General features: G+C 39.8%; 1 protein-coding gene across 2 annotated transcripts in view; it reads left to right on the top strand.

The window, feature by feature from the left end:
- Positions 1-25202, top strand: part of LOC144475967 (rho guanine nucleotide exchange factor 17) — a 48660-nt gene that overhangs the window by 16919 nt on the left and 6539 nt on the right. The window contains exons 7-20 of one of the 2 annotated variants that reach the window (XM_078192438.1): positions 867-1167; positions 15954-16031; positions 18823-18900; positions 19869-19973; positions 20347-20463; positions 21064-21350; positions 22173-22310; positions 22433-22527; positions 22614-22836; positions 22998-23089; positions 23158-23425; positions 24070-24177; positions 24758-24994; positions 25065-25132. In XM_078192438.1, coding sequence (XP_078048564.1) covers positions 867-1167; positions 15954-16031; positions 18823-18900; positions 19869-19973; positions 20347-20463; positions 21064-21350; positions 22173-22310; positions 22433-22527; positions 22614-22836; positions 22998-23089; positions 23158-23425; positions 24070-24177; positions 24758-24994; positions 25065-25132 — 2195 coding nt within the window. The remainder of the gene's footprint in view (positions 1-866; positions 1168-15953; positions 16032-18822; positions 18901-19868; positions 19974-20346; positions 20464-21063; positions 21351-22172; positions 22311-22432; positions 22528-22613; positions 22837-22997; positions 23090-23157; positions 23426-24069; positions 24178-24757; positions 24995-25064; positions 25133-25202) is intronic. The other variant, XM_078192439.1, reaches the window with a different exon arrangement.

The following is a 25202-nucleotide window of genomic DNA, read 5'->3' on the forward strand; positions in this document are numbered from 1 at the left end:
GCTGTTTGCCTAACATTGCCCTTTTCGTCTCCGTCCCCTTCCCGAGCTGCCACTTCCATCACACCTATTCGAATACCGGCAAATCAAATGCCGGGCAGACGTTTCAAGATCGGTATTTTATTTGTTTCAACCCCTTTCACGTTTACGCCATTTGCCCAACCTTCAAAGCAATCTCCTTGAATCGGTGCATTAGTATTGTGTCTATGTAGTTGGTCCATAAGCTTCTGCAAATTTATAAGACGTTTCTTGTGGATTGTTAGTGGATCTTATGGATCGTTTCAAGATTCCTTTCTGGAAACAAGAAAACGATTGTGGTGTTTCATTTGTCATTGATCGCCTCTCTTCATTTATTCCAGTGAACTTCGTCATCGTATGGAAAGTGGGATGCGTAGATACTGTTTTCAAAGTAGTGACGATTGTGCGCAGCTAGAATGTAGGCGTTTGTACGTGTGCTTTATAAATGTCAAAATGAAATGGCATAAAAAGATAAATAAAACGGAAATTTGATATTTGTCAGATAGTTTAATTTTGCAACGTTTAGATTGCTTACTTATCAGCTTCATCACATTGGTGTTACTATTCGGTTAACGCTGCAACAGCGTTAAACCTTTTAAGACATCTGGTCTATGTGTCAAAAACCTGAGTAATCAGAAAAATGAGCAATACATTTTTATCTTTTTTTTTATCAATGTCAACGAATTACATACCTGTAACTTTTGCAATAAAATGTATACTCGTAAAATGGTCGGTATGTCAATATTTGTGCTCGAAGGATTAATAAAGTAGGAATTTCGGTAAAATTAGCATAAAATAGAAGTGGATGGAACGGTACAAGTAAATCTCGGACATTATGGTTGTTTACTCAGGTACAGTAAGAGGCCTCTGCGCGGTCCCTACGGACAAATGCTCGAGGCCGAAATGGCGAAGCCGCGAGCCACCGATATCGCTCTCGAGGAAGGTCTTCGTCCACGGAGAAAAGTTTCCGCGAATCTTTCGTACAACACCAGCTCGAATAACAGCAGCTCCGAGCCGCCAACACCCTGCCATCACAGAACGACCTCCAGCCCGAGCAAACTCGAAGGACTTCCGGGACCAAGTCCTGAACTATTGGCAGAACTACTTCGAGGTTCTTCGGAGAGGGTAGCCCGAGCGCCGGCGCATCGAAACGTGAGTACCATTAAGCTGAATATTACATTAGTTCGATACAGAAACGTCGAGATCGAGAGGGAGGAACGTCGACCAAGGAGACTCGATGGACGGAATAAGATGGCGTAGGAGTAGGAGAATTCATTTAGTAATTCTCGGTCATCCTCGATATTAACTGATCGATCGTCGTTTTTCTATACGCATGGTACAATTTTGGAGGACATTTATGATGATAACACTTGATTCTTTCTATGTCTTTTCAAAGAATAATTCAAGGTAATCTATTAACCCCTTGCACTACCGCTCTTTTTTTTTTTATTCGTACTTAATAATTTTCCTAATAGGACCAGACAATTTTTGTTTCCTGTATTCTCTTTATTTACCTTCATTTCCATACTTTGATAGTAGAAGAATATATTTTCACTTCGATGTGAAAGAAATTAATAATATTCATATTTAGTAGAGCTTGAATAAAATCTTCACCACGGGTCTGACTCGTTATTGTGACGCAAGGGTTTAAGGCATTAAATAGACATATAGAAGAAATAAAATATCGTCTTGAACATCCTACAAGATCATCTACCTCAACGAATTTCGACGATCTCGTTAATGAAAATAATTTAAAAGAATAATTTGCTTCGGTGCTTTTCAATCGATACAGATCATTTTCTAATCGCAGTCTTCGTTTCACGAATCTTTTAGCATTTAAATTGACGCGCTGTATTTCCCTGTGATAGAACTTGTGCTGCCATTCAAAAATCTATCCTCGGATAGTGACTAATGACCAATGGCAAATAAATCACAGAGCCTGAAATGATCGTCCATCAATGTTCAAGATCGCGAGCACAAGTACAATTTGAATTCATAAATCTCTTTTCGTTTCAATTAATTGTGCGGGATTTTTAAGCGTTTCACTCGCTGTTGAATCATAATCACGCATTCACGAGACGCGATGTAACGAGGAGGAGCTAGTCAGTGGATCGATTAACGAACCGGGGGCAGCAAAAACAAAAGGGAGGAAGCCAATGATCTCGAGCCGAGTCAAGAGCACCGCGATTGATCTTATCGTGCCGTCGTATCTCTCTGGCGGTCTCTTCGGCGATTTCCTCCTCTCGTAGCATCTGGCATCGAATTTAAAGCAACGGATTAATAGATTGTGCTGTTTATCGAGCAAAGAGAACCAATGGAGTGGCCTCCATTCAATTTGCGAATGGTGTCACGGCGTGAAACTAGCGAAATTGCGAATCGTCATATAATGCTACGAAGTTGGATCTCTTATAAATTCATTATCAAAAGAATACTGTTACGCTAGTGTATGCTTCGCTGCTGTTTAACAATTATCGTAGGCATCTAAGCAGCAATTGTGGAACTGATAAATAATAACAACTTTTATTGGTCCGTTTTACAACGTAGTCGACATAATCTACATATGCATGCTATTTCTTCTTATTTACATATTTTTATTATATCTTCAGCAGTATTCTCTGTTGATAAAGCTGTAAAGTCAATAAAAATAGCCAGGTCAAAGCAGAAAGATTATTAATTGCTTTTTTACGGTCATTGTATCAGAAACGAAGCGATTTAACGAATGATGCAATTGCCTGTTCAGATTTAAAATTTAATTTTTGTGCTAATCAGCGCGCCTTTGGCTTTATGCCGACAGCGGTTAAGTAAATATTTACAAAGGAATCTTTTTTAGACGTGACCTTGTATGATTCTGCACCATAGGTCATCATATTTTGCCCCAAAGTCGCCAGGAAACTACGATTATAAAAATACAGCATTCTGTTTAAAAAAACAAAGATGACCTTCAATTTCCGAGGCGACTCTTGTAAAAAAATTGTTATCACTACACCGTAGCCACCCTTTTTTCCAGGGAAGCCTTACACGACAAATTTTTCTGGAACTTTTCTAGTTGCGAAAATAATCAAGGTGGTCATTTTTTATTAGTTCGCAAACAGAGGGGCTCAGCCCGATCCAGAAATAACTGTTGTAACTGTTAAGTAAAAGCATTCGATGAACAGATGCTACAAATCCGGATGATTATTTTGAAACAATAACTGAATCTTCAACGAGCTAATATATATTTTCCGCTTCAAATTCATTAAAGATCTTTCATGTAGACGTCCAACTAAAATGAACCGTGCTGTACGCAATGCTTTGTTTTCTTTTCGATACACAACCAATTCTCCGAGCAATTATAGTCACCACTTCGACGCAATATTTTGCTTTCATTTTTCGTCTATCGGCTCCGTGGAACACGGTTTACATAAGCGAGAATTTGCAAAAAGATCGGTAGCCTAGTTACGGCACTGTGCGCGCCAAAGTGGATCAGTCACCCGTTCCCCATCAACATAATGTTCCCATCCTGCTCGGACAGGGAATTTCAGAAATGAAGGAACAAACTATTCAAACAGTCGTCATTTGTAATACAAGACTCCAGACTGGCGGGGAAAATGTAATCTAATAATAATGTTCGGCCATATTTCTGGGATGAGTTGGTGGTTTGGCCAGTGCACTCGAGATTAGCATAGTGTCCCCTTGATTCTGGCACAGCGGGGGCGGCTACGAGGATATTCCTGGCCTTAGGTGTACCCGGGGACTGATCGGTCTCTACCGATGCGCACGGAATTTGCCGACTGACATTTTTATGCAATCCGACCTTGCTCGATACATCGCATCGGCGCTATTCCTCTCTGAGCGCATGCTCGTGGAGCCGTAAGTCCGATCGGGTTTTCGTGCACCACCGAATTTAGGATCCCGAAGGAACCAGCAACGGAGCTTTTTCGTTAATTGAAGTTCTCGCGTCTATGAATCTAGTCGCCCGACAAGCTTCGAGTCTGAGGGAAATACCGCTCCAAGATGTGTCTAAAATGTAGCGTGAGATCCGATCGTAACTTCAGGAATGGTAGCAGCAGCATGGGGATTCGTTTTCGAGTTACGGTTGCTCCTGGAATACGTAATATCAATTCGTTGCGAGTCTTTCGCAATTAAATTCATCGACGGTGGACGTACATCTGAATGAAGTATAGCTCATTCCAGTTTGCAGATTTTAACTGAGATATCGTTTAAGTAATTTTTTTAAGTCTTCTCTTAAGAATTATTTCCCTCCACTGTGAGTATTCGAACAGCAAACAATATTGTACAAAATAATGTAAAGCCGGTAATCATTTCGCAACTCGTCTTGCGAAACCTGCCTGCGAAAACTCGAGCAGGCAAAATAAAAATAGTTGATCAAATTGATCAATGATGTGTGAAATGGTTACAACAAAGTCAGCACGAAATATGAAAGCAGGTTTGTCTCACTTAGAAAACAGCATCAGGCGTATTAATCCTGATTAGTGTTTATGGTGGGAAACGTGTGTGCCCGCGCGTGAACGGGATATTAGTCATATAAGTGGAAAATGGATTTCCTCTGATTGAGAGAAAGCAGAATCGTTTGTAATACCGTGCACGAAACGTTGGAGATCGTCTCATGGAGTCGTGTGAAAAGACTCTGTTTTCTTGTTGAAGCATTATTGAGAAACATTTTTCGTTCTCAGAATTACACTAGCAAAAATGGAATCAAGTAATGAATAAAAGTTGTTCAGCGGCGTGAATGGCTGTCAGTGTCGATACGCGTCACAATGGTTCCATAGAAAAACCTTTCGATCAGGGAAAAAAGAAAAGAGTCGACACTTCGCTGCAGAAGTACCGTTCAGGAGTTTATGAAATACAATCGACTATAATAACGTGCAGACGCATAGAATTTCTAAAGCATATAAACTAACGCGTGCAAAAATAACGGATCACTATTCGGATAAACAAAGATATTTTCAGTTGAGCTCTTTATCTATCTTCTGATGTCATTGGTTCGCGAGATATCACGTAGATTTCGAGATCTTCATGAATGGATCGCGATGCCGGGGATTTACGACATTCGGGCGCGGTGACGTCGACGGCAAACGTGACGTTCGATCGTACGTACGTAGTCGGGTAAGTTATAGGAACCCTCCCGCCTACTTCATCATTTTGATAAACGCTGCGTTCCGCTTGAATTTCTCTTCTTTTTCGCAAATGTTACAGCGAGATCGTGCCAGTTAAATGGAAAAATAAAGGTCGGTTTCGCTGAATAATCTCTTTGACTGTTTATTAATACATAACTCCGCATTGAACCGAAATAATGTAGAAATAATGAAGGGCTTCAAAAGAATGTCATATATTTCGTTACCAAATTTTATATGTCAAATTTTTACGTGAATCGCCGTAATTGAATTATTTAAGAAATCATTTAAAACTATTATTAAATACATTTGAAGCTATATAATTAGATGTGTCAAATTTAATATAGAGAACAGCTTATGTTTATATATAACAGAAATGCACTCGAATGGACCTCATGAAAGATTGGAGGTGTTCGATAAATAAGTAAAAAGATGCTTGAAAATTGCAAAATCAGACGTCGCTGCATCGACGCAGGTTAAACAATCGTCGAATGGAGACGTTAGAAGAAAACATAAAATAATACTTAAACACGCGCAATAAACGTCCATCCCCTCTTTTTTTGTCTCGCAGATATGGCCATCGATTTTTATGTGCCTTGTTCGCGCTAGTGAAACAAATTTGTTCCTTCCCTACAGCCACCAAAGCAGCTTTTGGCAACGCTTTTAATTTAGACGTTTCACAGTGAATTCAATATCTATTCGGAGCAGATAAAATTCGAATTCGCCGGCAGCGTTAATAAAAGCTCAGCAAGTGGATCGCGAAGGATCGTGGAAAAATAATCGGTCAACAGACAAGCACAGGAGCTTTCGCGATGCTTTCTCGCGGCAACTGTCGATAGAAGCGGCGCGTTCGAGAGGAGCGATTGTCGATAGGGGTGTTCTTTTGGTGGTAAAGGTACAAGGTCGGCGAGGCTCCCTGGGACAAGGTCGTGGCGGGAAAGCTCCTCGGGCAGGATGGACAAGCAGAGGCAGAGGTAGATGCATGATCAGAGGCCGAGGAAGCATGAGCAGAGGCAGACGCAGCCAGCCAGGCGAGGATACGTCGTGGCGCGCGTGTAATCCACATGAGAGTGCGCGCCGGCGTTCTGGAACCGAAACATCTGCCTCTCTTCCTCCTTAGCGGCCGCTATTCTCTTGGGCATCGATCAGACTAGCCGTGGTTGTGCGACGGGTCGCCAGTTTCAGGCGTAGCGCCGTGTCTCGCTGTCGCTCCGCAAAAGCTCCAGCCGATCGCGATCCCGCGAATCTCGCGATCGCCGCGACCGCGACACGTGTGAACCTCTCGACGCGAGAATCGTTAGTATGCTCACGAGGCGAACACCTTGACTCGCGTGCACTCGAGGCCGCGTAGCTCCGAGCCGAAGGGACACAGACACCCTTGCTTGCTTGCTTGATCGTTTCCGAGGTCTCTCTATCCCCCGAGGTCCACAGCTCTCGGTACGACCGTCACGTGTGAGTCCTTTGAAAAACGTATCCCGAGGATGGTAACGGTAATCGACGAGAGTATTGTACGCTTTGTAGACTAGTTCCGTTGATATCGATGTGCTGGTCCGATCGGCAGCGATCGGCAACGATGTGATAGTTCGCGATCGGTACGCGCGCCTACGCGGTAGTGGGGCATCATCGGTGACCGGTGACCGTGATCCAGGGGAATTACGAGATTAGGCGAGTGCCGACGCTACCTACCCCCGGCTGCAACGGTGCTCATTAAAATCATTGAAATATCCCGCACACCGCCGAAGAAAACGAGTATCGGCTGTAAAGTTGTTTGGAAGATTCCAAAGACTGCATGGTACTGTTAGCCGCGGCTAGAACTAATATTACCCGACTAGAGTAACGGCATATTTGCTAGTGCATCACGTAAGCTCAGCCACCTTCTATTTATTCTCGATTCTATTCGGATCAACGGTGTACCACTTGCTGCTCATAATCTAAGAAATCGTGGAAATAATCGCGGCTGCAACAAGTAGCACGGCCGGTTGCTAAATGTGAATCTGTAGACCTTCTGCTCTTGGAAGTCGAGTAGCGCTGCTCGTCGTAATTATTTCACACGCTCGCGCCTCGAATCGCACTCCACAGAAATCTTTCTGATGACCGACGCTCTCCCGTGCTCTTTCGAGACAAAGGTGCCCACGGAAATTTGAATCCTCAATGCCGATTTCAAACTGTTTGTTTATACCGCTTGGACTTTCAAAACTATTTCCTTTGTCTTCTTTCGTTAATTTGATTACATTTTTATCGTTTAAGATACAGAGGCGATTTCTATTATATTCGATACAGTTTTCATGGATGGCAGAATCTCAGAACTCGTTGTTAGCTAAACGTATTTCACGTGTATATTGCTCAACATATGCGACATTATTTATTGCGAAAATCTGGGAGAATTAAATCTAGCACAGCGTCTAAATAAATAATATGCTCTCTGCATAGTTTCGGTAGTTGTAAACCACCTGAACCGTCTCGTCTCAAACTTACCTCGTCCCGTCTCAAATTATCATTCCCGAGAAAGGAATTTACCATTACGTTACGTTCACATCAAGGAACAAATTAAGTAAAATTCGTCGCCGTCCCGTTAGAGATGGAAGTTCTTTATTCGATTAGAAGTTCGTGTTTTACGGGCTGGTTATCGTAACGAAGCGTCCACTTTAATGCAGCAGAGTGCAGGCAGTTAAAGTATCGTACGATATTCAATTCGTGGCCAATAACGATCACACACGTCATTCCCCCCTCGGCCCGTTCGGTAATTAACATTTTCGAGCATAATTGTGAGAAAACAGTCGATTATAATTTTTAATACTTTATGGAAACGCGATAACTGCATTCGCCGGGCGCTTCCGCGTTCCGCGGACCGTTCGTGTTCATTCTATTATTGTGCAATGAATATGGAAAATGATCACGGGAATCGGCGCAGCATGCGGCGGGACTATCGAAGGAACCTTTGTTTGATCCACCTAATTGGAGGATAACAGAAATAACATAAGTACTGGACGAGCAATACCGATACTTGGCAAAAGTCAAAGGTTAACCTTCAGTTTCACCGCTAGTTAGGCAGGATTACGCGCGCAGCTCCTTTGAAACATTAAAACTCACGGTGTATAGTTTCGTAGCGGGATCCTTTGAATCCTGTGAGTAAGCTGCACGCTATGTTGCCTCAAGTTATGCAGATTGGTAACTAATTTCCACGCGGTGGTATTTAACACTCGATTATCATGGGCGGCTTTGTAACGCCGAAATTGCGATTCATGTACTTCCCGATTTGTTCGGTAACGAAAGCGAGTTCGCTCGTCTCGCGTAATCCGACATCGCAACCCAGTAATTTTACATGTTACGATGCTATGCTTGCTCGTTCTATCATGTCATAATCGGTGCATTACTCGAAATCACACTGAACTCGAGGGTATTGCGTGACATCGAACGGACATCGTTTATCTTTTCCCGTATCGTTATGCCATCGCGTGTCATCGTCGATGAAAAACAAGAGACGCGAATGTAATAGATATTGCATTTATTACTTACGTTTGTCTATGATTGGTAGAGGACATTTATTTTCTTTCTTACCAAAGGCACTGCTTTTTCATCTAACCATCTATAAACCCTTAAGTGAACTGCTAATTACTGTCAGTTATTGTTACTGTAAAAAAATGGCATATTTCCAAATTAGTAAATGCAAGGGAATTTACGTTGAAACATTCTAAACTGGATACGATAATAAAGGATTGCATGAATTTTTAAACAATTACATTAACATATATTAATTACTTGTCTAGTTGCGTGGGACCGCCGCGACCACCATTGAGGGTTAAATGCATAAATACTGCTGTATAATAATTAACACATATTGCCTCATGATATTTTCATACAGCTATGGAATATATTTTTTTTAATTTGTACAGATCCGTGGAATAAACTAACGTATTAATTATTCAATAAAGAAGCTAGTTTTAGATCTAATTTAGTATAAATAATAAAAAAAAATTATTCAATTATTCGTTGGTGAATTATCTCGTTAGATTGACTATTTAATTCAGAAAAAGTACTTTATTCTATAACATAAAATAATGGCACTATACAAATTACCTTTTTCCGTGTGCTTCTTTAAGTATTAGGTAGTTAAAAAATATACAGAAGTAGAATCATGGATTCTATGGAATTTGCAAGCATTCGATCGAAACAATTTCTACGTACACCGAGTATGTCATTGAGCGGTTATCGATCAATTATTTGCCATCCGCCCAATAATATGGATTGCTGATAATAGGTTTATGTTGCACGATTATGTTTCCATTTTAACGCGAAAGGTTGTCGATAATAGTTACGAATAAAGTCGACCGTCATGTACCTTCTGCGTTGCAATAATAAAAAGGTCAAAGAGTACGCTCTCCGCTTGCCTGCCTCTTAGGAAAGCTCCTTAGTTCTCAGATCTTTTCTCGTTCAGCTATCGTTGTTTAATGCCACATGGGACGCAAATCCACACAATAAATAAAAACGATCTGTCCAATAAGAAACATTATCGCGGAAATTGTGACAGATCCATGGAAAACATTTCCTCGCGTACAGTACGCCAACGTTGTCTTAATCCATCGTCCAGAATTACTGCGGTATTTTCCTTACATAAATAAATATCTTTAAATCTAAAAAATTATTAACTCATATTAAAACGTTCGACTATTTTTAAAAATACCATTACAGTTAGAATTTGCAGATTCACTCGATGTAAGATTCGGTCACGCATCTATCACAGCTAGCTCAGAAGATATTTCTTAAAATATTACTTTAAAATTGAATTTCTCAAATAAACCGAGAATGGCGCAGAAAGAATCTGTTGCATAAAAATCTACAAGAATCGTCTATTGGTTATCAAAACGCAATCTCGGTGTCGATCGATGTTGCACCGATTCGTAACACCGTTCGGTTGAAACGAGTTCCACTCGGGCGACGAGCCTCGGCCCTCGGTTCTCAAAAACCTGGGAATTGCATAAACATCCGCGGTCTAATCAGTTCGGTAATCGGATGGAATAGCGAGCCTCCTCGATGAAGGAAGGAAAGCCTCGGTAGCGAAAAAGACAGAAAAGGGAGCTTGTAAGCTCGCGAGGGGGCCCTGAGTCAGCTCGCTAAATATAACACACCGTGGTACGGCACACGTACGACGTGTTCGACGTATGATCATCCAACTCGAAGTGTGAAAGCTCCGCGTGGAAACGCCAAAACTTGCCGGACGAGTCCGGAGTGGACCGAGCTTTTAAAGTGACGCTGCTGAATCACTCCGAGACGAGAAGCGAGAGGCGAGAGGCTCCAGCAGACACGAGACAGCTTTTGTCCGTGGTTCCGCGATCAGAATTTCTGCGATCGACGGTCTGCTGGCTGACGATCATTAAATCAATATACACGAGCCGTCGCCCATCGGGTTTTCCCCACGAACCTTCAATGTTTTTAACATCTACAGACCGCCCCATAATCGGTGATCTAACTCCTGCTAAAAAATGGCTCCAGATTCAATCTGTTGCGATTTAATTAATATCGTCGAATTTACCGCATCCGTCTAAACGCACTACCATTTTTCGTTTCTATCAAATGATCACAGAAATTTTAACAATCTTGTTGACGATTTTGACGTAATATTTTCTGCCAGAGTTAGTGCCAATCGGCTTGCTTTATTACAATCTATTTTCTATTTTAATTGATCTTAGTCATGGCCAACGGCTGCAGCTCGCCTGTTACGCGTTCAATTAACTTGGTGCATAAATAAAACCTCGTATGAAAACGTTTCATTCCACACAGTCCACTCACTTTCACGCATCAAATCATCTTCCGTATTGTCCTCTCTCGATTCTCGTATTCTATTATTTCAACTGTTTCTATTATTTCCGATCATTGTTTCGTTATAATTAAAATCAAGGCTTCCATTATTTCCACTTGAAAAGAAAGTCAGAAGAAATAGAAAATTCTTGTTACTTGAACGGCAATGAAACTTACTCTCGAATTAAATTCTCAATATTTCTATGGTGTACCGATTCGATTGATCTTCTCTTGCCTCGCGAAAAGAAATCTGCTCGCCTAGCGGAATTCGCTAAGAGCAACGTGGCTCTCCTCTAATTATCTTTCTTCGTTATTAATAATCCTTTTGCCACGGTGTCAAGGAAATGTTACCAATAAAGTAGCGGTGTAAAATTAATGACCCTTGTAGTTGATAAGGGGAACCTTGATCGAAGGAAACCTCCTTTCCTCACATCGTTAGCTTTTCCGATATTATAACTCTCTCGCTTCTGTAAACCAGTACAACTTTTGCAGAATTCAGGATATTTTTACTGGGATACAGGCGATGTTAGTGAACGTATTCTGTGAATAATCGCCAGTTCATTTCAACAAACAAAAGTGAAATTTAACGCGAGGGCAATTACATGCTCGCGTTGATATACATCGCTATTTCACTGTGTGTCTAATAGATAGAAGAAATTACATCGAGCTGTCTGATAAATTTACGAAGAGCGAACAGAAAATATCTGCCTTAAACACGCAATGTTCGAGCCGGTCTCCGATCTCCGTTCAATCGAAACTCGCGTTTTATAGGGAGTTTTGTATTATTTTTCCTCGGTTCCATTTTACTCCTTTAATCCTACAAAAATAAACGTAAACATGATTAAACTGACGTAAAGTATCGATACACGGTCTATTTTAAAATGGGACCATGAAAGTTGAATGCAAGGTGTTCCGTAGTACTTCTTTAAAAATAAAATGCGAATGTCGCCTGAACGCGAGTTCATAAACGATTTATTGCAAACTCGTGACGGAATAAATAATGCACAAGGTGATCCGTTTTAATCGATCCTGCCGATTATTTCCTCGTGACGTTTGTTAGAATTGCGCTTGTAGAGAAAGATAGGTCAGCCTTTGCGTATAATAGGAGAATCGACAAATAGCGAAAGGTTAATGAAGTTGATAAATATTCGTGTCCTCTGTAGAAATTATATGAAAAACAAGTGGAGCACGAGGGACTTTGTTATAAACGTATGCCGCGTTGGAACGTAAATACATGAATGACTGCGCTGCATCGAAAAGCCTGTTGATATATGTATAACTTCGCCGATCTTCTCGAAATTTCTTACACACTATTGATTTTCCCTCGTCCACGCACGCACGCAGAGTACGCGAGTAACGTTTTAAAAACGTTATTAACATCTCGATTCTTCCATTACACGTATACTCTATGCACGCATGATAAAATACAAATAGAACAAGATAGTATAGTTCCTGTCGTGCTATCCATGACCTATATTTTCAAGATATTATCGTTGCATTGTTAATCATCGAACCTTACCTCAATCATATTTCTATATCAATTTACAAGGCACTTCATATTTCGCGTTGGTCTAATATTTACAATCATATTATGCAAATTAAATTTTATTATACAAATTATATTATATTATGCTAATTATGTTATGTTATATTACATTATGCTTACACAGTCGCTTCCAGAAACTAATATCGACAAATAAAAGTGTTAAATACACAAACGATAATTATCCATAATTAAAGCAAGGTTAGGTTGCCAAGTATAGTTTCTGTTTCATTGAAATGAATCTGTGCGAATGATACAGGCACATCGTGTGACGCGAACTTATTGCCTTGCTATCTATTGTAACAGTTTCCTACGTCAGAACTGATATACAGGTGAAAGACGTGCACGTTTCACCTTTATAGCGACGGAAAAATCTGTTTCTTATAGAACAGCTCGAACCGATTTCTTAAGGAAAAAGTAATTCTGAAAGATGCAGGTAACCCATATAAGTTGCGACGAATGAAATGTCAAGGAATGCCGTTTAAAGTGGTCCAAAAATCTACAAAAGCAACGATTGAAATGTCACCACGCCTGAAGCGAAACCGCACAGAATATCTCATTATGCTTTGTAGAATATTTACCTGCAACCTTTTCAATTTCTACGACCTGACATAAAATTTATGTGGACCAAAAGTTCACATTTCCATCCAGCCGCCTAATTATTTCCTTTAGCTGTGATAACACGAGGAATATTTCTAGCGTTATTCAAACGATTTAGTAGCAGAAATTCTTTTGATGTATATTACGTTATTAATTTATTATTATTTCCATTTACAATTTATTTACCGCTCAGTATTATTAGTATCGAATAATGTAAACTCGAAACGCGCAATACAGAAAATGAAAGTTAAGTTGATTAAATACGGTTAAGAAACTGGAGAAAAACGACTGCGAATAATAATTAAAAATAACAAATAAATCACAAAGAACCAAGTCTCGTCGGTTTTAACCAAGCACCAACAATCGTTTAATAGTGAGAAAGGTTCGTTCGATAGGCAGGGATTGATAGTTGTCGCTTTTTTGGTGCAGCATCGGTTGGAAACGCGGAACGATCCGGATAGGAGTCGGCGCGATTGATATGCGAGTGAAAAGTTCACGTTATTGCGAAGGATTAGCAAAGGTGGTCGAAGAGGATGACGATGAACGCTGGTCGGAAACTCATCAGCCAGACGTCGGTGGACAGCGAAAGTAACGAGCGTGTCAGCACAGACCGCGTGGGTAGTTTTCCTTTTCATGCTTACACGAATCCGAACCGTCCGAACGTGCACCGTGTGCACAGTGTTTGTTGTTACACTGCCGCCACAGTTTTTCCCTCCTCGCACGTACCCCGTTTTATTAGTTATTCCACCGAATGCAGAATACGACGGCCGGTCGGAGCATTCTACGCTTTCCGAACCGTGGCCTCCCACCCAGGCCACCGACTAGTTAATATGCGACTCGAAATCTATGTTTACGCTTCCACCCACCACACTTTCTACGTTCGCGAAATTTCGTTTTATCAGTTGTTTCCCGGAAAATATACGGGAGATTTAGTCGGAAGGTGAAGGTTGTTGCCGAACGAATTGCACCGCTGCATCGCAACGCATTCGCGCTGGATCGGGCTCGGTCTTTCTGGTAGAACGGGTTGGACCGTAAAATCAATCACGGTTTTTTTTTTTTAAACTATCGAACAGCAATCGGTACGGTTGCCCACGTGTCGAACGATCCGGCGGTTTTTAGCTGTAACGAAATTTCTTTTATGCATGCGGCGGAACGAAACTCTGCACAAAAGCTTTCGCGAGCTCTTAACCCTGGAGCGGTTGTGTCCGACCCCGTTTGCTATTTTCCACGTTTACCAGTTTACAAGATTGTTACGGTTGAACGCTGAAAACGTTTGTGTCACTCTCTATTAGAAGTGCCGCAATCGACCAGAACGTAGAATCCTTTCGTGCGGTTTCATTACTGCCAACATGGTTTCCACGTAAATGTCGGGTTCCCCGATTAAGTAGACAAATTATGGAAACGTGAAATGGTAAGCGACGTGGTAACATTTGTAGAATACGCTTTATACTTAAAATTGAAATGACGGTGACCTCGGAATTAGTTATATCGCAATCAGCTCTAAAGTTCTTAACTAGATCGGCAACCGTTAGATAACAATAGCTGTGACTGTTCCAGGGTTAACAAGAAATCCAAATTTATTGTCACTAATTTTAATATTGCTATAGTCGACCGATCATTCGTATTTAACTGTACCTTTCAATAGCAATTCATGTTTCACGAACATGTTCACTCAATAATTCCTACATTTAATGTACCATATTGTTTCATCTAACGCGAACTGCACGCTACATCCATGCTTGTTTCAGCAGAAACTCCCTCGGGTCAATTCCGTTTGCCTTTAACTGTGCTCTTATAAATGTTCGTAACGACAAATCTAATCCGTTAACGAGATACCACATTTTTCCAGGGAATTGTACCAATTGATTTCACGGTTAACGCACGTTGACATTTTAGATTGTAATCGGTGTACTTTTAAAAAATTTATCCGGAATAAAACACGCTGATACATTATTACCAGCTTGCAACACGTCTCAATAATTCTACCAAGAGGTTCAAGGCTTTTGTAATATAAGCATCAAATTGCCGATTTTAGCTATATTATATTAAAAAGTCAATTATGAAGACCCTTTACATAGCTTGACTTATTTTCTCTAATATCTATCAAAATCATGTTAGGAATAATTTGAAGTAACAACAAGTTTATTTCATGAATTATTTGTCACAAGATTATTCAATGAATTATTTGTCACCAGATTATTCAATGAGTTATTTGTCACCAGAAACAGTGAAGTAATTCGCACACGCACTTTCGATTAATACACCGCCGCATACATTCATCGACGCATTGATTGCAAGAATATATGTGCGTATGCACGGGGATGCAACAACAATTATGTCATAATCCCCGATTGCGATGATGCAGTCGGGCATCGGACGTAAGATTATCCGTTGTGTCTTACACGTTGCGTAATAGAAACAGTTTTTCTCGACTACATAATACCACGCATAACACTACTCTAGTTAGTGTTATGACAATGACACGTGACCGAGTACACGTGCTCGCACGCTACGCGGGTTACATGCGACGTTCATCGTAAGCCAACTCATCGTTCCTCGAACTACTCTCGGGACGCAGAGATTTAGCTACTGAAAATTAGTGTGTCATTGACTGTTCACGCATGTTTATACACATTAGCATTTTTTTTTTTTGGAAGTCAAGCTGCAGGGACGGTAATGAAATAGAATTTAATAAGTACAGGTAAAGATCTTCTTTTCGTAGGAAACGAAAATAGAATCTTACGTTTATGTAATTGCTCGTTATTACTTTTAATACCTCTTGACTTTTATTCAAGCTTTTATTATTGTGATTGAAAAAACAAGAATAACGCAAAATTATTTGCAAACTATGCATTTTACACGAATGTATTGTGTTTATGTTTCAGGATACCAGAACTCACGTTGTCGTGGAACTATATGATACCGAGCGATCGTACGTGGAGGCACTGCAAATACTAGTCAATGTGAGTACATTTTAATAACACTTTAATTGTGAGTTTCGTTGCACAAAATTATCAAATGCGTTCGCTAACAAGAGAAGTTTAGGGATCGGAAATTGATATTAAAACTTTACCAGTTTCTATGCAACGTTGGTGTGTTCGATACAATTACCTTAATGGAAAAAGCATTTAGTTCTTCACTGTTTAACACGAAAAGTACGGCACTTATTTACAAATACTGTAGCTAAAAATAGTTGGTCATTACGTAGTATGCAACAGCAAGTAAAACGTACCGGGGAAACTTTTACTTAAAAAGTTGCAGTAACAGTTATCGTTCATACTTGTTTTTACCCATGACAATTGGATAAAAATTGGAAAAAGTTTCCCCAAGGCTTAAATCGATATTACATGTACAGAAAACATTGGAAATCGTTTTATAATAGCACAATGTGTTTCCAATCATTAGAAAGGGATTCGATTTTAGTAGAAATCACGTGAAGTAGGCAGAATAAAATTTTATGCAGATTCGTATCTTCAACAATTATTTCGCAAAACGTATAGTTCAATTGACTAAAAATGTTCACGTGGTGAATGTAAAACTAAATAGTTATTAATATTTACAACGAGTAGAACAGGAAGGTGATGGTCGATGGGCCTGTGTCGATACAACCCTTTTTGAATTGCCCCACCGAAATGATCTCGTAAAATCCGAAGATTGCTCTAATTAGAATTGTCGAAACTGAAGCGATTTCTGTGCTACCTTTTCACTGATTTTCCCTTCCGATTGGGTATCGACTAAAACGTGTTTCACGAAAGTTCTTAGAACAGTGAAGCCCCCGACCTTGGTCCTCGTAAACAAGCTCGTTTCCCGTTTATTTACTTCGGAGGATTCCACTTCAATGATCTACTTGTCGGGCAATTTCTAGCTAAGTTATGCAGCCTCGTATCTCTCCCGGTTGTTGTTTTAATTAAATATGCCGCGCGTATTACAAGCGTAGCGTGGTAAATTCTCGAAACTCTTCCGGCAATAGGTTCGACCAATCATAATAAGATAACATTACTTCATGTTACGAAATTAGCTCCTTCTCTTCCGATGCTTCCCCTTCTATAAAAATTGCTCTTCAATCAATTTAACGTAACCCTTTGTTCTTGTTTGTGCCTAAAACTGTGACACTAAAATCTATACATAAATGGAGTACACCACAATCCGCTCTCCTACATCACAGCAACCTAAAATCATGGTTTGACACAACACGCTGTAAAATACACGGCCATCTTGTAATATTACAGTTTAACAGGGTTCATCGAACTTAACGCTTTGCACTCGAAGCTATTTTATCTCCAGCACCAAGATATTTCTATCGATCTACACTATTTCAATTTTACATGATTTATTCCTTGTTAAGCAAGTGACATTGTCCTTATTAGTTTATAGAGCATTTGCATTTTTAGAGATGTTTTCAATATAACAGAATTTAGCAGCATAAAATGTCTTTTGAAAGGTGACGTACCTTATTTCCAATGGCGCTGCATAGTCGTCACTCGAGTGCAAAAGGTTAATAGTTTCCAAATAGCAAGAGTTAACAATCTTAAATTATATCAAGAAACAGTTTGCGTTATTCCTACATTCAACACCGTTCCTATGCAACAGGTAACAGATCAATCCTGCTATAGGATGAACCGCTGTATTTGAATAGCATTTTTATCAGTTGATAAATCAGCGATAGAGAATGTAAAAAGATGCTAGCGTGCAAAGGGTTAAACAATCGATGCAGGATGGTGACTCATTAGAAATAGTTACAACCAATTGGGTCTCGCGAGTGCCGGCCGCTAAACGTAAGGGTATTATGCGGAACACGATAGCAACGAAACCCTCCTGCCGAAGGAGAAAACACTTTTCCTCGCCGTTTGACATTTCAAGAAGCTGATCTCGAACGCGTCTCTGCTTTCAACGCGCTCTGCTTGTGTCAAGAGAGACGGCGAGCACCCCCAACCCTCTCGCGGCCGATCGATAAATAATACCTGCAATTAGTTCTTCGTAATTACCGTGCCGCCTCTGCGATTCGATATGATCGAGGAAGGACGATTCTTCATAAACACCGTTGGAAATCGACGCGGGTAAATAGGTCGCAACCTTCGCGCGCGGCGCGTGTTCTGAATTTAATGGCTGCGTCCCGCGACGGCTATCGATATATCGGTCGCGGCTCTCGTAAACGATTTTGCGACCGCGTGTCTGCGTTTTCAATGGGGTTGATTGGAATCCTTTAACCGATTTGCTTGGCTTTTATGAAACCCTGCCTCGAAGAATAATTGCAGGAGATTGGAGTTCAGAGCAACAGGAGGCGAATGTAACGTAGCTGGTAACGTTGTTCGACAGCAAGTGGGATTTGTAATTTTCGGCGACCTGGTAGATTTTATAGATCTTCGTGGGAGTCGAAATTTGTAGTTCTTTTCGAATCTGGATTCTTTGAAATTCTCATGTATAGTTTTCAAAGGAATTAATTTTGAAAGAAAGACGCAGATTTTCATTTGTGAAGATACTTTGTGCTTTTGACAGTCGTAGTGGGCCAATTGCATAATAGTATTCTGTGGACTTCTTTAAATATGCTAAAATGATAGTTCATGTAAACTATCATGGTTCGAACACCTAGAAATGTGTCTATTTTGAAATACATGTAAAATTTAATGATAATTGATTTTGTCTATAAAACAATAAGAAAATGATATTGACTAATTGTCATAAGAAATTAATTTTCAAAATACAAGACCTAAGATACTGTTTTGAAAGAGGATGTACAAATATATGGCATTTCAGAAATACCTGCAACCACTGAAGAGTTCCGAGAATGCCGGTTTGGTGGATGCAGCGACAGTGGACGAAATATTTTACCAGGTGAGCGAACTTCTTATTAATTTACCGCATAAAATCTATATAAGGCATCCACTATAATTACACAGTTTAATTTTACATCGTTTCGCTGTAATAGATAATTTACTGCTACTTTCCGAGATCTATTTATTATTGTGAAAATTAATGTTTCCAAATAGTTTCGATTTTTTTTTCTTATACTAAAATCATACTTATCGATGCAAAAATAGAGCTTAAATCATTCGCTAGAATATCGGATGAACTTGAACAAAAATTTGAAATGTTTAATAACGAAACGCGAACTACAGGTAAAACTATTTTTTTATAAAGATTACCATGCGCCGTATTCTCAGGGCTGATCACGATCGGATTTCTCTACTTGTCTGAAATTCCATTCAATGCAGTGTGCTGGAATTTTCGCGTGCACTGATTGAAAGCATTATGAAAGCCCAATCTCAGACGATAGATTCCTCGAGCTCAATTTACTACATTCATATTAATTTCTGACGAATACTTCCTCAACCTAATGTTCAACTTGCAATTGCGTTACGAAGATAAAAGCAATTTGAATATGAAATTATTAAATACTATTAAATATCTTTAATTATATTTGTATTCGTCCAAAATACTATCCTATGATGCGAATGGAAATACATTCAAAATTCGGTGTAAGAGTTCCAATTTTATTTGGTTAAACATAGCACAGGATATGGTAAAAATGAAACAAATATTATTGAGCAAACATTCTCTTTTTCTTATTTATCTAGGGAAAAATCATTGAATTCTATTTGGGATACGGAGAATTATTCGTTTGTGGTCGAGATATTTGCTAGAGAACTAGCATTTCGAAGAAATTAAACTCGAATATCGAGAAGAAAGCACCGACTCGTTTAACGCGAAACGTTGTTTAACCGATCTATTATTTTATGCACAATAGTTCCTTATCAAAGAAAAGTATGGCATTGTTGAACGATCGTATTCACGAGTTTTAGGTTCCCTCTATCCTCAATCATCACGAAGTATTTCTGGAGGAACTGCGCAAAAGGCTCGATACTTGGGAACTTAAACAGACAATTGGCGATGTCTTCCTCGATGCGGTATGTTTTTTCCTATTTTTACCACAGTCGACGACGGCTGTTCTTTATCGAATGAAACCGAGTAAAACGAATTTAGCGTTTTCATACGCCAATTTTTTACAAATTCGAGTTACGTAAATGTGTTCGCAAAATTTAAAATAACATAAACAGAGTGTTAAATGTTGCATCACGCCAACAATTTAATCATTGATTTACATTCAATCAACGCAAAGGAATTTAATATATTAATTATATATTATTAGTTATGATAATTGGAAACGGTAATAAATTTAATACAATTTTCGAAATTATAATTGTTGAAATTACTTGGAACCGTTGTAGTTGTATGCGTGCACGTTGACAGACGTAATAGATCGTGACATTTTCTTTACAGTTCACGAAGCCAGTCGTCCTGGACACATACACCCTTTTCCTTGATAATTGGAAGTCCGCGAGGAAGGCGATAAAGACGGCTTGTCAGGCGAAACCGGCTTTCGCACGATTCCTCGAGGTACGCAGAATCTATTCCCTTTCATTTTCAATATTTCAATTAGCAGTTTTGTTTCTCTGTACACCGGCGCTAATTTGATCAAGAATTACCTTGGCAAATTCTATAAAAACGAGAAATTACATTTACGTTTTTCTCCAGTCTACTCTAGCTTCTATAAAAAAAGATCTAGCAGGTTGAAAAAGAATCGGGTTACTCATTGTACGTACATATGTATATGAATATGTGTGTGGAACGTTCTCGTGTTTGCGCACTATAACGGCATAGCAAATCAATAGATTCCTAGAGTATATATAATTAATAAAAGTAAGAGGAACGTTCTATAAATAAATAAAAATAATAAATTCTTGTCCTCAGAGCATTCGCACGACGGCGTGCCGGTTTATTACAGACTCTTTAATGTTCGTCGAATTTCGTTTAAGAACACAAAGAAAATTCTATAAACAATTTCGTTGTTCTTGTAGCTCGTGACGGTGCATAATTAGTTGCATAAATATTTGTTCAGGATACATATGCGTACGATTTGTGCCGGTTCAGTTAAACGATGGGAGGACCCATCAAATCGCGTCTAGAAAGTTGATATCCTCGATTGTTGCATCGTAGACAATGGAACGAGAGCACAAGGGAAAACTCGGACTAGATCAGTTGCTGATCATGCCGGTGCAGAAGATACCCCGTTACGAGCTGCTCATCCAAAGATTGTTGAAGCACACCGATGCGTCGCATCCCGATTTCGAATTACTGCAAGCCGCTCAAAAGGAGGTGCACGAGTTAGTCGTGAAGATCAATTGCACGGAAAGACAGTCCCTCGAGTGGCAGCAACAGCAAACTACTTTGCGGGAAGTTCAAGCCCTCGTCGAAGGTCTCGTTGGCATCGTTACTAACGACAGGTAAACTTCTTCAAGTTATTATGCGTTTACGTAATATACAGGGTGGTACGGTCGGAAAGGGGCTGCATCAGGTTTGAAAATTGAGTCGAGAATATAGGATCGAATGTTGTAGTTCAACATTTCATTTTTGAGCAAAATGGCAAATAATATTGTATGATGATGTTAAGTAATGGACACCTGATTTCTAATGAAAAATATTACAAAATTTTATTGATATCATAATAATAATACAAATAATATGAAGACAATATTGTTATAAATTTTGATATGACACTGTAGGCTTTCAATTTTATCTCACCATAGTAATAGTCTTTAAATAATTTTAACATCCGACTTACTTTTTCAAATCTCTACATTATTTTCTGATTTTTAAGTAAAACGTGATTTAAAATTGTTTGAACATTGTTTAAGACAGCTGTTGTCATTATCCGGGTCTACAAAAAATTAAATTCAACGTGTCCGAGTAATATTGTAAGACGAAACAAAAGATAAATGAAACAAAGCCGATTGAACATATTTATTTGAACATAGAGGTTCGGTCTTTGTCCCCCGAGTCTGGTGCCTATGGTTTCTGCCTTTTGAAATTGAACGCGGCTGGTTTCCCACTTCGAACGGAAACGAATGTACAATGACTCCTTCAAATACATATGTCCCCGTCGTATCCATGCGAAACCGTTGTACCCGGTTTTTCAATTCACGAGCTATTCAATCTTTAAGTATGCATATCGTATCGATTCCCAATACAGGTGCGTGTCGCGGTTAAAACTGCCCTGAATGCAAAATAAAGATTCGTTTGCATTGACATATCTATTTTTACCGCAGAGCTTTCGTCCGCCACGATCTGGTCACCATTGCCTCGAACCAGGGAACGAGAAAAGAACGCGCTTTGTTCTTGTTCTCCGATCTACTTCTCATCACCAGCATCAAAAGGAGAAGCGGCACCATCAAAAAACCGTCGACGTGAGTTCCTAATAAATTTCGTGGCTGTGCAAAAATTATGCAATAGAATTTACGCATATTTTATTATAATACGACACGATACAACATAATATTTTCCTATATTCGTCAATCCTGTTCCGTAGGAGTTCCTGTCCGAACAGTTTGGTCGGCCTACTGGAAGCAAATAAGTACAAAATGTTAATGAGAATACCATTGGACGACCTAGAAGTTATGAAAGGTATTACTTGAAGCTCATTTAACGCTCCCTTGGTTCCATGCTATACTCTATCGTAAACATTGCAATAAATTGGCTTCCTTCAACAGCCAAAGATGAAAATTTGAGGCGAATGGCAAGGGAGGTAGACCATCTTCGAGAAGACTGCACTACGTTGGTACAACTTCAAGAACTCGCCTCAACTTTGCACGGTGCGAAGCAACAGCTCGAGGACCTCATCAAGGACATGCTCGTGCAAGCGCAACGTCAATTAGCTGAGAGAAATGCGGCGCATTCGCAATTGGCCTGTTTAGAATTAACGCTTAATACCCAGTGAGTAATCATTTAGTATAAAGATTTTCTTAAGCTGCATCTTATAATTTCTGACGTTTTGCTCCAGCCAATTCTGTCACCGTCACAAAATCATGCATTTAATACCCCAAGCATTTGCGAAAATCACTAAAAGTCATTGTTCCTGGCATCGTTAATTTCAGGTCCGGGATCGAGAATATCTCCGTCATGTTCACGAAACCGGACAAGAGGGCCAGTTGGGAGGAGAGCTTCAACGAGGCCAAACAAAAATTAGGTAACTATTGTCAGCCATCATTTGCGAATGATCAACAGTCTGACCTCTTTCGATATCCTCATTTGCAGCGTTGTCCGCCGATAGGAGGCCTTGCCCCGAGTTTGTGGGTCCTCTGCCAATCAGGAAGACTAGGGCCGGCCTGCAGTTCACTTGTGCTGCACCCACCTTGACCAACGGCCAGGTTTCCAGGGATGTCTGGGTGTGCAACAGCGACGGTTTCGTCGGCCAGGTGTGCGTGTTGAGCTTGATGCCGGAACCGCCGCATGTCACTTCTTGCAACGGTGTTTGCAACTCCAGGATCCTGTGCGTAGCAGGAATCCCGGCGTGTACACAGAGGTACTTTATCCCCTTTTTAATGAAGTATTTACAGTGGATCGAGGTTCTCGTGGCCTGCATACTCACCGTTAGTAATTGAGTACACCCGCAGTCAGGGGAAACATCTTCAATGACCACGATCTTAAGCACGATCTTTGCAGCGTTAACAACCACCGCTGTTGGGACAGCGTCATTGTATTTGAATCATTCTAGATCTAACAAGAAAATGTGTGTACTCGTATACTTATATATTAATCTGCTAAAATGTGTATTGATATTGCGATTTGTAACTGATCATGTTTCATCGTAGGATATCGTTTAATATATTTTCTGGCATGCGCTGCTGCAAACTTTCTTTTATATTGGTCGCATATAAAACGCATTCTTCATTTTTCATCTAACACCGTTGCAACTATTTCGATGCGTAGGCATTTGTGATAAAAACGAATAGACGCAATTTAGGACAGTATTAGTTTGAACATGTGCAACGGCTGAAATTCAAAGGTCGTTTGATCTTATCTAAAGATCAAGGTCACTGGAGATGGAGTCTCCTAGCAGCATTTTTGAAATAGTCCGCTTTTAGAAGTCATCTAGATGTAACGCTTTGCTCGTATGCCGTATAGGCGGGTAGAAAGAATCTCTACTTTACTTGTATTGTATTTTAGATCGAATTCATGCGTGACTAACAACTCTTCGTACGCGAACAGTAAGAGCAGCATAAGCATATCGGTCCAGGATGTCGATGCCAGTGGCGGGAACATACACTTAGATAGGTAATATTTTTGACATTAAATCGAATTCCGTGATTGAGTGTACAATACCGTGCAACAGAAACGCAATCTGTCGTAACAGTAGCAATCGAATGAAAATTATTCCAAACTTTCGAACGATAATAGTTACTCATCGATTCCTTGTTTCATATGGTGACTCGCCTAACTTAGCGCCCTTGTATTGCTGGATCAGAAATAGAAACAGCAGCGTGCGATCGGTGAAATCTGTCGATCGTTGCACCTTTCGTTTTACCAATTAAATGTCATACAACATTAAACAGAGATTCGATGATCTGTAAGAAATCAAAAAGAATAATCCGCGGAGTAGTAGTGAACAGAGATCTTTTTACTCGTTACGGTATAGATGGTTCCAAACTCCATGAATATGATGTTGATCTATATATTTATCGCCAGTTTCCAAACGTAGATACTGTTGATTTTGGAAGTATAAGTTAACGATTATTTGAAGTAGAACAAATTGAGTTAGGTGAATCACCCTGTACAATATCGTAGTTTTATTTGCATCTAGAATTAATTATCGAGTGCGATTGATTGATAATCTGAGGAAATCGTTTTACAACAGCTCGAGCTCCGAGGACTCGGACTCGGACGACATTCCATGTGCAGATACGGGTAGCCTGACCTTGGGTGGCGATGTTCCAAGTATTGACAGTTCGACGACAGAAGAAGAGACCAACCAACCCACAATGTGGCTGGGAATGGAAGACGGATGCATACACGTTTACAATTGCAACGACAACATCAGAATCAAGAAGAACAAAGTGAAACTCCAGCACAATAGCAGCGTGCATAGCATCATGTAAGATTCTTTAGAAATCGTCTGTTTGATTATTGTTGGCACAATGTTTCTTACATGAAAAATCTTTTAGATACTTGGACAATAAAGTGTTCGTATCGCTGGCTAATGGAGACATCACCGTCTACATTCGAGATCATTGTAAGTGCTTAATAATTTTTAATAATTTATAAAGCCTTATTTCACTGACTGATAATCATATTCTTTCAAG

Source organism: Augochlora pura, chromosome 10, assembly GCF_028453695.1.
Source record: "Augochlora pura isolate Apur16 chromosome 10, APUR_v2.2.1, whole genome shotgun sequence".
Taxonomy (NCBI): domain Eukaryota; kingdom Metazoa; phylum Arthropoda; class Insecta; order Hymenoptera; family Halictidae; genus Augochlora; species Augochlora pura.